Below are 13520 nucleotides of genomic sequence, written 5' to 3' on the forward strand. Positions count from 1 at the left end.
TGTTCATTTAGGGTGTTAAAAAGATGGAAGACAAAAAAAACCTTCTGGCCAGTTTAGTTGAAAACTTCGTATTTGCATATACAACAATAGTTTGGATTAACATTAGCATTTGGCTCAAAGGCTGAAAAGGAAGGCAGCATATGGCAAACGTGAGGTGACGTCATCTCATGTTGTCACTCTTCTTAAACCTTCGATACCTCTATAGGAAGCTCTGACCTGTTTTGACATTTAACAGAAACAAAAATACCCATCTCAAGCACACTTGTGCAATCACATCATCATTGTTTTTTCTTCCCCTCTCAATTTTTTTTTAATTTTTTTTTCTGAATTGAGTTGTACAATACGGGAAGCATAGTGCATTCCGGAAAACGTGAATGAATAAATAAGTAAATAAATAAATAACAGAAAAAAGTACTTAGAAAAAAACACAGGAAAAAAAAGAAAAATACAACAAAAAACAACAGGAAAAAAAATACTTACAAAAAAGAAAAAATATTCAGAAAAAAACAGTAAAAAAAAAAAAAAAAAAAAAATTACTCAGAAAAATTTTTTCAATAAAACAGGAAAAAAAAATAGTCACAAAAAGACAACCCAAATGACTCAGAAGAGATTTTTTTTCTTCAAGTGAATGCAATATGCTTATTCATCACAAATAATTGAAAATAATTCATAGCTAATAGACGTGTGTACAATAAACAGCATGTAAGAGTTAAAAAAAAAAAAAACAAAAACAAAAAAAAAACACGCCATGATACAAGTCCTCCCACGCAATGATGACAAGACAAAAAAGGCGTAAAGGAGACATGTTTATTATTTAAACTATCACTTAAATAAAAAAAGTGCATAGAAAATAAACATGATTAGAAATTTTTCTTTTTACACATTATGTACAACTTTGTTTCCTCATTATACATTCAACCGAGTATAGTTTTGTGGTTTATTTTCTTTTTTGTGGTGGTGGTTTTCCTTCATTGCTGGGAGAGAACACTGTTATGAATATCGTTTATTACAATAATGGTGGTGGTGGTGGCAGGAGGATTATCGATAAGACAAAAACACATTTTGAAGGCATTCAAAGAGCCTGTTCAATTTCTTGCCCCCTCCAAATCACTTCATCCGCTCCCACAGCGACACCACATTCCATCCAACAAGGCTGATGACTTCTACACCAGAAACAATCACGCACGCACGCACGCACACAAAACACAATTGTTCGACCTCTCTAAAAGCAACTCCTTTGTGGATGTTGCACAAAATAAATAAATTAAACGTTCAGCATTATGACTCTTATTTAAAAAAAAACAGTACATGATAAGTACAACCAAAGCTTCAGAGGACTTGAAAACCGCCATTTTGGTGGGATTAAAATTTTTTTTTAAAAAAATCCACAAATCATATTTAAATTATTACCACATCAAGTAAAAGTCCCTGTTTGAACATACAATGAGAGAAGGGGGAAAAGGGGTAATAAAATGAAATGACCTCAAGAAATTCACAAGCACATGAAAACACTTACACATCACATAAAACTGCTCCTTTGTGGGAAAAGAAAGAACGAGAGAGAAAAAAAACAAAAACAAAACTGCGCCGCTCCTTTCGTGGCTGAGGTGCGATCGCAGGCACAGCAAATAACTTGTACTGGATATTCATTATACAAAAAAAAAAAAAAAAAAAAGAAAGAAAGAAAAAAGAAATGATGCACGTTAGTTTCATCTGATAGTACTGTAACACAAAAACCATTATAAGAGTACATTGAAACATTGCTAGTATAAATCGGCTGATTTTGCTACTGTAACTAAGTTTGTCTGTCCATTCCATATATTGTATAGATACTAACGTACAAGACTATGCATGTGTCCGTATAATATTGTCATGTATTTATACTATAATTACAGACGGAGAGGGGGCGGGGCCACTGGTGTGACCCCCGCCGCTAAGAGGAAATGAAGTCCAAGGAGCCTTTCGCCCAAAGTTTGGGAGTTGTAGACGGAGCCCTTGAGATCGGCGGACAAAAGTTTGCGCCGACGCTCGCGTGTGGAGCCGCGCGCCCGCGTTCATCAGGCCTTGTTGGCGCGGCAACGGAAAAGAACATCCACGCTGGCAAATCGTGGAAGAATTGAGTTTACATTCATTGTAGCAGCGCAACCCAGCCGGTCCCGTTCGTGCGCCCTCACCGTCAGGGTAGGCCCACTTTACTTTGGTGCCCATTGACAGTCAAGTGCACTTGGTAAGAGCCTCGCAGGTCCCCTCCGCTCAGGGGCCACTCTACCGCCCTGCCCGTGACATAGATCAAGCGTAATGTGTGGGAGTGAGGGGTTTCACCAAAAAGGGGGGCAGCGTGGGTGTCACCGCTAATGATATCAGCATGAACGGCAGGAAAATAAGTCCGAAAACGGGTGAGCACTGGCCACGGGATCCATGACTCAGTGGTGCTTTTATAGGCAAGCAATATTAGAGCCACACTGCAAAGAAGGAGAAAGAAAAGTACACTTCCTAGAATAAAGTCATATCTATAGTTAGCCTAATAGTATTGTTGCCTAAATCATTTTCAACAAGAAAAAAAGAATAGCATAATTGCCGAGGTAGTGAAAAAAAAAGAAAAAAAAAAGAAAAGGGAATTAGTCCAAATCGAAAAAGATCTTTTAAAAAAACAAAAAACAAAAAAAACTTACTACCATTACTAAAAGAGCATACAATGCAAGAACAAGATTTTATGAAAAGAAATGTAAAAATAGTTTGAAAAGTTACATGATAGGTATGGGTATTTTTTTTAAACATGAATTTAAAAGAGTTTACCCTTTTTCTTTAAATTAGTATTCATATTATTCACTCTGATAAAGGATACTAGTATTAAAATACCAGTACAGCGGGAAACAATGCTTTATTCGAGTGTTTTTGTGGGAATTTTGGGTTATTCATGGGATTTTACAATAACTTTGAGCTTATGGTCAAAATATAATAATAATAATGATAATAATAATAAGAATAATAATAAGATCCAACATGACTTAAGCAACTATGCTATTTGGCTAACGATATCCAACAACAAAAAGTGGTATATATATATATTTTTTTTAGATGCAAGTTATAATATTAAGAGAATTAAATGGTAAAGTTTTTTTGGGCAAAAAAAATCTGTATATTATTTAGATATATGTTGGAATACTACAAGAATAAGGCCATATATTTTTGAGGGAAAAAAAAAAAGTTGTATATATACAGTTGACACCTCAATCAAATCAAACATTTTAAAATACTTAAAAAAATAAATAAAAATCCAAACCGTCATTAGGTTATCCACGAGGTTGCCTGTATTTCTAAGATTAAAATCGTAATCGGAAGACTGAAGTCCTAATATCATGAAAATAGGATGAATATTTGAGGGGAAAAAAAAAAAAAAAAAAAAAAAAAAAAAAAAAAAGTCACATTTTCAATATAAAAACTTATATGTTTCTGAGATTAAAATTGTGATACTACAATAATAAGGTTATATACATTTTTTTTTAGATTAAAGGCGCAGTATAATGATATTACGGTTGTACATAAAAAATATTTTCAAGAAAAAATGTTCAAGCTTGAAGTTGTGATTACAAGATCAAAGTGGTATCCAGATGTATATTTTTGAGATTAAAAATTGTAATATTTTGAGACTAAAGCCCTATATATTTCTAGACAAAATATTACAATAACAGTGTGTTGCATAACTGCAAAACATCATATCTTCGAAATAAAAAGTTGCATATTTCTGACATTAAAATACTTATTGGCGTCAGGCCAAAACCTTGTACCTCCAAAATCGTCACGTTTTAGGAAACATGTTTAACACTTTAGATTGCTCAACAATTTGTAAAAATGACACCCAAACATGTGGACTGACCAAAAGTACAGATTTTGGAAAAAATATGGAATTTGCCAAATTGTGACTTACAAGATTTTGCTCCGATGCCAGTAATATTTTGAAAATGAAAGTTGCGCTGCCTAATAGGCTAACAAATTTCACATTTAAAAAGGGCTTATTTTGAAACTTTGACGAATAAAAAATGTTTATTTGAAATTAAAAAAAAAAAGAAAAAGAAAAAAAAATGTGTATTTTGAGAACCTGCATATTTTCCAGATTATTATCTCATGACATGATGACTTTATTCTTACAATTTAGTAGCTTTTTGGATTTCCCCAAATAATATATATTTTTTGATGATATTAAACATCTGCTCTTAACATAAATCCATCCATCCATTTTCTTAACCGCTTATTCCTCACAAGGGGGGTGCTGGAGCCTATCCCGGCCAGCTTCGGGTACACCCTCAACTGGTTGCCAATATTATAACCTTTTTTCCATAATATTCAAACTTAATTTTCATACCATAATGGAATTATTCTAACTATGACTTTATTCTTAGAACTCGACATTTTTTGATTATGTTGCATATGTCATCTTAACATCTTAAAATTATCCAGTAATATTAAGACAGCTATAAAAAAAAAAAAAAAAATGAGACCCCTCTTTCAGTGTAGCTCTAATATTCCTTTGTACTCACTGGCGGTGCGGAGCATCAAAATAAAGGCACCTCCCTGTTAAGACAAAAAAAACAAAACAAAACATTTTGACTTAACTTTTGTCTGACATTACTGATGTGTACTTATCGATATGACTGTCTGCTTCTTACGTTTCTTCTCTGTGAGTTTTGATGTGGTGAGGAGACAATAAGGCTGGAGAGGAGATGTCAGATAAGGATCAACCATCTAAACTCTCCCAAGTGCATAATAATAATAATAATAATAATAATAATAATAATAATAGTTCACATGAGCCACACTGCCAATTATAACGACGACGACAAGAAAACGAAATTAGCTTTGACCAAAAGGCCCGAGTGGAGGAGCGCTCCTGGTGGACTGAAGCCAAGTGGACCAAGCCGCAGACCAGCGTCAGTCTTTGGAATCAAACAAAACATTCAGACTAACAAAATCATATTTAAAAAAACAACAACAAAAAAACAACAGAAACAAAATTTTACAAAGGCAGCGGCGTACAAAACATAGAGAGCGCTTTAGTGTTTGTAAACCTCTATTTCCTACAAAAAATGGCATTAAAATAAATATGACTTTTTAAAAAAATATAAATACCATCATTAAGTGCTATTCACTAGTGAGTGCTTTTTAAGTCTTTTTTTGTTGTAGAAAAATATACATTATTTACATTTTTTAAATTGTGACATTTGCCTTTTCTAATTAAAAAAAAAAGAAAAAAAAAGAGAGAGACAAGACTTTAAAAGACTCAATACACGCAACATTTCCATAATAATAATGGTTAGCAACAGGCGGTGCGAAAATATCAATTCAAGGGCGCCATATTTTATTTTATTTTTTTGGTTCTTTTTGCTGTTATCATTTGAACAATGAGTCTAAGCAGAATCATCGTAAACAAGAGACGAGTAAGAACGACGGCGCACTTTCCAGAAAATCCGCTGGTCTCCACGGATCGCATCAACAAAATAAGACCTCCACCTCCCAAAAAGATAAATAAGTCTACTAAAGCACGTCAGTAGAGTCTCGGGGCCCGCGGCTGTCAGTCCACCAGAATCTCAAGCTGCCTTTTTTTTTCTCCTCTTTTTCTCTCTCAAGAGGCTCCAGCCAGTCAAGAACACGTTTCCATGGTCAAATCAAACGCACGGATGTGACAAATATATATTTTTTCCTCATGTGTGTCGCTCTCAGGTCAGCAGGTTTGTCTACTTTAACGAGGTCAAGTCACCATGGCTCTGAAGGCATCCGGGCACATTCGCACAAGCCAAATGTGCAGAAGAACAGCTGATCATGATCACACAGGAGAAAATACCGACTAATTCAAAACTGTTTTTTTTGTTCCTTCGACAAATTGCACTTTGGTGTGATTTTTTTTTTCTTTCTTTCTTTTAAACACCTTGTAAATCTTTAAACTGATTGAGGATGGGCCAAAATATTTTTGGGGAGTTTGTCCAAATATCAAATGAATGGAAATGTCAATCAGCTAAAGATGAAGCTTGGCGAGCCACATGACGCAAAAGGAGGCACGACATATTTCACTTTCTATTCACGGCCCCATCCTGCTCCGCATATTCAGAATTGGGGTTCAAACGTTGGCACCAACTTGTCAATTGAGGAACTTGCGGCACTTCTTGGCGCCGCAGTTGCAGGGCAGCTTGTTGCCGGCGTCCTCCACGGGGAACTTGTAGTCGTACGTGAGCTCCTCGCCGCGGTGGATGCGGCGGGCGGCCAGGATGATGATGTGCTTCAGGCCGTCCGCCGTGACGACCCGCGAGTAGCAGTTGGGCTCGCACGAGTGGTTGATGAAGCGCGCCGCGTTGCCGTGCACGGTGGCGTCCACCACCTCGTAGTCGTCGATGCGGAACATGTAACAGCCGATCCCCTTGGGAGAGAGCCGGAGAGAAGTTCAGTGCTAAAGCGGTGACCTCCTAACTTGTTTGTCTTTGCGTGATGTCACATGAGGTTGTGCTAGCATGTTAATTTAAGCTAGTATGCTAACTACTGCCACTGGTGAGCTACTATGAAGGGAGTTTGTGTGCGGTGAATAATGTACAAGACAAGTAATAACTAAATACAGTCATTTATCTAATGGTTCATGATTGTGTACAAAAATGTGGCGTTTTATTATCATCCCCATTTTGAATGTTTTGCTGCCATCATGTGGTGAACATTGCAATTACAAACCCTTTTTCAATTGGCGGATTTTCATTTCTCATATCACTGTCATTTTTCTGACATCTTTGGCAATTTTATGCACATATGGTCATTTTCTGCCTCTCCCTTTTTTGGACATTTTATGGCTTTTTTTAAATTATTTTTTTTCCTGTCTTTTTTGCCAGCAATTTTCTGACATTTTTGGAAAATTGGTGGTAATTTTTTGGGATTTATTCTTTTGTTTTTGGAAATATTATAGTTACTTTTTAAACCGCTTCTTTTCTGCTTTCTTTAAAAATACATTTTCTGACTTTTTATGGCAATTTTGTGTACACTTTAGGGTATTTTTTTTATTTATTTCTTCTTTTGTTTTTGGACATTTTATAGTTACTTGGAACATTTTATTTTTATTCTTTTTTAATTTTTTTTTTTTTTTATACATTTTCTAACTTTTTCTTTTTTTTTGGTAATTCCAAAAATATTTTATTGTAATTTTCTACCTTTCTTTTGGACAGTTTAAGTTACTTTTTGAACATTTCCATTTTGGCTTTTTTATTCAATTCAACATCTTTGGCAAATTCATCAATATTTTATGGTAAGTTTCTGGTTTTCCTTTGTATATTTTATGGTCACTTTTTGGACAGTTTTGGGTAATTTTTAAAAAGCTTTTTAATCTTTTTCTGGCAACTTAAACATTTGGACTGATAATTTCTGAAATATTGAATTATTATTTTCTTATATAAATCAATAATTCATTTGAAGAATATTTAAGCTTAAAAAAAAAAAAAAAAGAAAAAAAAAGAAAAAAAAAAGAAAAATAAATAAATAAATAAATGTGCTCCAGAGCCACAAGTTGCAGACCCCTGCCCTACACTTATAGTGGTATTTGTACATTCCTTCCAGAGAGAAAGGGTTCCTAACAGCTTAAGACAAGTCAGAAACTTTCTTTACAATCGGTTTACAATATCTATGTACTGCCACTAGTCAAAATGCAGCATTCTGATGAATATTGCGATATTAGCATATCTTCACTCTTGACTAATGGATTGACTTTAGCATGTTAAATACATCAAAAGTGAAAGATGTCAACGTGGTGCTTGGAAGAAACAGTTTAGAAAAACTGCGTTAAAGTGATTCTGCCATCTTAGCCCCGCACAGGCTTCTTGTATTCACCTTCCCGTCGTAGTATTTCTCCCGCTTGTCCGTGAGCACGGAGCGGATCACATTGCCGGAATATTCAATGACCATCTCCCCTGCATCAATGGTTTTCTTGCAGAACAGACCTCGGCCGTGAATGGGTGATCTGTAAAACCATAACAAAAACACATTTCAGCCTGAGTATAGTCTTATGTATTGTTTTGCTATACCTTTTTGACACTGTCATAAATCAAACAACAAAGCTTTGGTATACTTGCACCCCAAACTTTTAAAGCCTGTGTTGATGTACAATTAGTTGGATCTCGAGAGTGCTTTAGCACAAATCATGGTAACATTAAACAACCTTGTCAAATCTTGTTATCACCCTCTATCTGAAATTGGGGCGATGACGTCTAAAATCAAATTTTTTTTTTTTTTTTTATAACTGATTTCTTACCTGTAAACTCCAATCGTTTCCTTGGAGGTGGCCTTGAGGTGTTTGAATCTCACAGAAAGTGGCAGTTCCATCGATGCGCGTCTGTAGTCATGGCAAGGAGAAAACAATTGAACAAATTGAATAAATTCTCTCAACATCAGTTACACATTTTGTATGCTGTCTGACTGACCTGGCAGTCCTGAGCTGTCCTTCCTCCTCATCCTCTCCTTGTGGCCTGTACTCGGGAGGCTGGCGGTGTTTTGAGGCCAAGAAATTGAACATGTCAAAAACAGACCTCCTGCGGGAAAAAAAAAGATAAACATAAGGAACCATTTATACATGCTGTTTGTTTGTAGTACTACCTGTGAAATGCAAGTACTGTTATTGCATGTGTGGGTCGCATCCGAACCTGTGGTGGACCTCTGCACGAGCTGAGCCGTGGGGGTTGATATGGAGCTCTTCGGTTTCCTTGGGTTTGTGGAAACGGAAACGGTAGCTCCGACAGTGTCTGGCGCCGTACAGCTGCTCTAACAGGAACACCACAGCCTCGTGGACCACTCCCAGCATCCTCAGTCCGTTCACCCCTGTGAGAAGGAAAACCAACAAGAAAATTGTACTTTAGCTAAATGAATTTATATATTTGGAAGAAGAAAATTTTGAGGAGTGCTGAATTGATTATTTGGAGTAAACTACACACTAAAAGAGCAGTAAGAACACATCTACTCATTTTTTTTTTTTTAAATTGATATGCGTGTAACCGACTTTAAACAAAGTTGTGTGTTACCTTCAAAAGACACCTTTTGTAGTTTGGCATTAGAGCGAGCTTCCTGCACTTTATCAGTCAGGGACTTCCAGGCATCTGTGAAACAGACAATTAAGACATAATGTTCAAAACATTTGGACATATCTTCCCAGACCCACTAACTGGTGAAAATCTGCATTATAGGGAGACCATACAATACATTTTGCCATATGATTTTCTTACACACATTTAAACACATTTTTTTTTAACAAAAAAAAAAAAAGTTTTTTTTGCAAGTATAAAATATATATATAAAATGCTGTCAACAAAGTGTCTGTTTTCAGGTCCTGCTTGAGTGAAACCTATATATCGGAAAAAGCTTTTTTCCTTAAAACTGCATAAAATTAATGGAAATTTTCTATTACTGGTATGTTTTTTTGCTCATAAAATAGATATTTTATAAAGAACACACAATATAATGGATTGTAATAAATTAAATGAAAAAAATAAAAATAATGAAATGAAACTAATAATTCAGTGGTCAGAAAGTCCCACTTTGCTTTTTAGACACTTTTACAAAAAGAAAGCTTCACAGAAAAACATTAGAACTTGGGAACAATGAAACAGTTTTTGATCTCAAAGGTCTTCTGTAAAAGTATAAAAAAAAAAAAAAAGTTTCCAATCTTATACAACAGTCAGGAAAGTTGACCGAAGACGTTTCCATTCACCTTCAATACTTTCACAGCGGATGTGGAATCCGTCTTCACTGTGAATCTCAAAGATGATGCCCTTCTTGGGTTTGCTGTCCAACCACGTGTCTTTGCTGCTGCCATCTTGGTTGGGTGGTAAAGCAACTGCGACACGACCTGGTCCGGTGACCGTAGAACCTTTGTCTTTGACCGCAACCACCTTTCCAGGGAAAGCGGGATCTTCTGAAATTTTCTTTTTGCCAGGGACACTGCAAATGATTGAAATAAGCATTGACACAGCTCAATGGAAACAGGAAAAAGATGGATTGCGGTGTCTCCATACCTCTTGTTAGTTGCCTTGTTTGGGGGTTCGTCCGTGTCCATGGGCTCAGGATAGCTTGCTTCTTGAGAGGTGCTTTAAGAAAAAAAAAAAAAAAGTGGGGGACAATTGTCATTTTAAATTCAATTGGAGATTTTGGAAGGTGCCAGCTGTCAAATTAACTCACCTCGACTTTGAGGGTTTTTGTCCTGCAGGGATATTGTGATGCCCCTCAGCCTGTGAGACCTTGACCTTTTTGCCATTGCTCATGTCTGTGCTCTTCCTGCTCCGTTTGGCTTTGGGTTTGCCCTTTTCTGCCCTTGAAATGGTAATTGTTGCGGATGCCACACCAGTTGAGTTTTGCAGGCTTTGATTGGAGGTTCGGTGTATGGGGGTGGTTCTGCTGCTCTGTGAGTGCAAGGGACCCGGTTTCTGGGTAAACACTCCGACGACACGCCCTCTTGCCGGGCTCAAAGGGGTGGCTGGCGCAATTGTAACCGTGGTGCTCGCGCTGGACTCGGCAGTGCGAACTCTGGAAAAAGCTTGCTGCAGGTGCACGGTGTTGCCTTCCGTATCTCCTTGCTGAGTGACAGCCACACTGAAAGACTGCTGTGAAGGCAGGACACAGATACTGTTGGCGATGGATGTCACAGGGGAGCCCAGTTGGGATACCAGAGGGGCCGCTCCCGTCGACTGAAGGACCACTGGCTGATCGGACAGGCTCAACCCGTGTGGGCTGGCTTTAAACAGCAGGTTGCTTATGGGCCCCGTGATTTCAGTCGAGCTGAGAACAGGCGTGGAGAGGGACACTGACCCGGATGTCAGGAGGCCGGCAGCACCACTCGAGGGCACAGGAACCACATTTAAAACGGACTGACTGGGATTGAGCCCAGATGGTAAAATGTGAGTGGAGGAATCCAACACGCCAGCCTGGGCAGTGCCCGGAATCCTCGGCTGAATGAGTGCAGTGGGATCCAAGTACATGACGTTACCGGATTTTGGTCTTTTGATAATATTGGGGACCGTACGCTGAGAGCCGGTTAGGGCGCTTAACTCAACTACGCCACCAGGCTGGCCGGGGATGCTTGCGGCGATTTGAGGGGACGATAGGTTGATGAGGGTCATGTTGGGAGGGCCCACATCCGGCGCCAAGGTGGGCTGACTCCGCGAGCGAGCCAATTTCTTGTTTTTTTTCGGCAGAAGGCGAGAGATGGGCCTCTTCTTACCGTGAGCGGAGGAGAGCACGGTGGGGACGGCGGTCAGAGAAGACGCGCTGGAAACGATGGCAACACTGGGACCCAACTCGTGTGGCCGACCCGCCTCGGAGACCAGAATCTGGGGCTGCTCGTGAGCTTGAGAGGACAACCCAATGAGAAGCCCTGAAGTGGTGCTTGGAATTCCCGTCTGGAAGCCAGCCTGCGTCGCTCCTCGGAACGCGTGAATCTGTGGGGAGTGCGACATCGTACCCAAGACTTTGCCGGCAGCAGGAAATATAGGCTGGGATGCCGACAGCCCGGTATTCAAGCCCGCGGCGAGCGTCATGGAGCTCAGCACTGCTTGAGAGCTCGTGTCCATCACTCCTGTGGCTGTTATTTTTTGGGTGACTCCATTTGGGACAGTCTGGAGGACATAGAGAGGTTGAAACTGCTGGTTCACGACGATGAGTTTATCAGGGCTGGGTTTGATGACGGCCGGGGCAGAAACATGAACATGGGACGGTCCTGGACCAGGCGCAGGGCTGGGGCTGCCTGCAGCCGTAGCTGAGGTAGGGATGAACTTCTGACCCTGGAGAGGAAGTGATGGAGAAGTTGGCAAACCTGGAGTGGCGGGATTCCTTGAAGTTTCCTGGTTAACTGGCGTTTCAACCACCTGACCAATAGCGGGGCTAGGGATAAACGGCTCGGGTGTCATGTGACCTTCGGCGACTTGTGTATCCCTTTTCCCCAAACTTGCAGCATCACGTTGATTCTCAGAGGGTGACGCGCCTCTTTTCTTGTCCCCACTCTTCTCTCTGCCAACTGCATCTGGGTCAGATGTCAATCCCATCATGTTGCGCTCTGAGGTATCTGAGATGAGGTTGCCAGCAGTGTGATTCGGAGTGGAATTCACAGTCGGACTGCGTGTGGTTAGCACAGAAAGATCGGAGGGCAGCTCAAGTGGAAGATAAGGCTCCTCTACAGATATGGAGCTGCTCACGCTACTTTCCCCGACACCTCCTGTCTCAGCGCTGGGCAGAGGCTCTGAGAAGTCATCAAACAGAATATCTTTGCGCCGGTTGACGTCCACTCCGACGTAGCCCTCATCTAGCAGCAGCTCGGAGGAGGAAGACTCAGGCTGCTGACCGAGAGCCTGCATTGACATGGAAGGTGTGTTGAGAACAAACTCCATGATGTCTGACGGCAGAATGTTACCGCAGTCGTCACTGTTGTTGTTGTCGGAGTCTGATTTAAGGAGATCTGCGTTGAGGGATAGTTGAGCTTCGAGAGGATCCTGGCTCTGACTTTGTGGCTGCGACTTGGCCACGCCACCTAAAGCGAGGCAGTTCTCTTTCTGTCCTTTTCGGCCTTCTCGCGTGTTTACGCTCAGTGTGCCGGTCGCTCCGCCACTGGTGTGCGTGTCCTTGGAAGACTCATGAGAGCCCAGTTTCTCCTGGTGCCTGTCTCGGCCCCTTCTTCTCGGAGTGCTCTTGTGCGGCACGGAAGCCGAGGTGGCCGTGGTAGTCGTGGTGCTGGTGGTGCAGATGCTCGTGTCGCTTTCTGAGCCGTCATCAATGCCGTCGAGCTGACCGATGTGCTGCTTATTACCCAAAGTCCTGTGAAACACAGCAGACAAGTGTCAGACGGTTTGTGGAGGAAGCACAATGTTGTCTGATGAAAACCAGCTTTTGAACTTTCAGCAGCACTTTATTTAAATTAGACCAAATTATTGATTCAAAACTCCGAAGATTATGCATAAGGTTTAAAAAAACTAAGGGTGACAGGCTCTTGTCTTGACTGATTTGTTTGACACTTCTGTGATAAACATTTTTAGAGACAGTCCTCCAATTAATACAACCACAATTGTCGTTTTGAAATGTGTCAAATTATGATCAAGTGTTACGTATTGTAATTTAGCGACCTCTATCGGCCATTTAAACAGCAAAAAAAAAACTGGTACTGGCACTTGAACCCGGGTGCTGTAGTCAGAATACGAGTGTCTGACTGAGCGAACAGGCCAGTGATTATTTATGTGTTGACTATGTGTTTTGTAACTCAGCCATTAGTGTACCATGTAAAGACGTAACGTGTACAACCTCACTAAAAGCCTAATATTAACACCAACCATTAGTCCCAGTGAGGATGAATTGATATGCATGTGAACACTAAAAAAAACACACAAACAATTACTAGCCTTTTAACTCACAGTAAAATGGACGTTCGTCTTCCAAACAGAGTCCCATTATCTCCACTAACAGCTCACTTTACTATTTTTTCGCTATTTACATGTCCAATAGAGGTCACTAAACTGAGCTGATAC

General features: G+C 39.8%; 1 protein-coding gene across 2 annotated transcripts in view; it reads right to left on the reverse strand.

The window, feature by feature from the left end:
- Positions 1-3411: 3411 nt before the first annotated feature.
- kmt2a (lysine (K)-specific methyltransferase 2A) overlaps positions 3412-13520 on the reverse strand; it is a 50348-nt gene continuing 40239 nt past the window's right edge. The window contains exons 26-34 of one of the 2 annotated variants that reach the window (XM_077540189.1): positions 10192-12816; positions 10029-10100; positions 9725-9954; positions 9039-9113; positions 8664-8838; positions 8445-8552; positions 8276-8356; positions 7855-7984; positions 3412-6409 (exon numbers count right to left, since the gene is read on the reverse strand). In XM_077540189.1, the coding sequence (XP_077396315.1) occupies positions 6134-6409; positions 7855-7984; positions 8276-8356; positions 8445-8552; positions 8664-8838; positions 9039-9113; positions 9725-9954; positions 10029-10100; positions 10192-12816 (3772 nt within the window). In that variant the 3' untranslated portion in view covers positions 3412-6133. The remainder of the gene's footprint in view (positions 6410-7854; positions 7985-8275; positions 8357-8444; positions 8553-8663; positions 8839-9038; positions 9114-9724; positions 9955-10028; positions 10101-10191; positions 12817-13520) is intronic. The other variant, XM_077540188.1, reaches the window with a different exon arrangement.

Source organism: Festucalex cinctus, chromosome 13 (assembly GCF_051991245.1).
Source record: "Festucalex cinctus isolate MCC-2025b chromosome 13, RoL_Fcin_1.0, whole genome shotgun sequence".
Classification (NCBI taxonomy): Eukaryota; Metazoa; Chordata; class Actinopteri; order Syngnathiformes; family Syngnathidae; genus Festucalex; species Festucalex cinctus.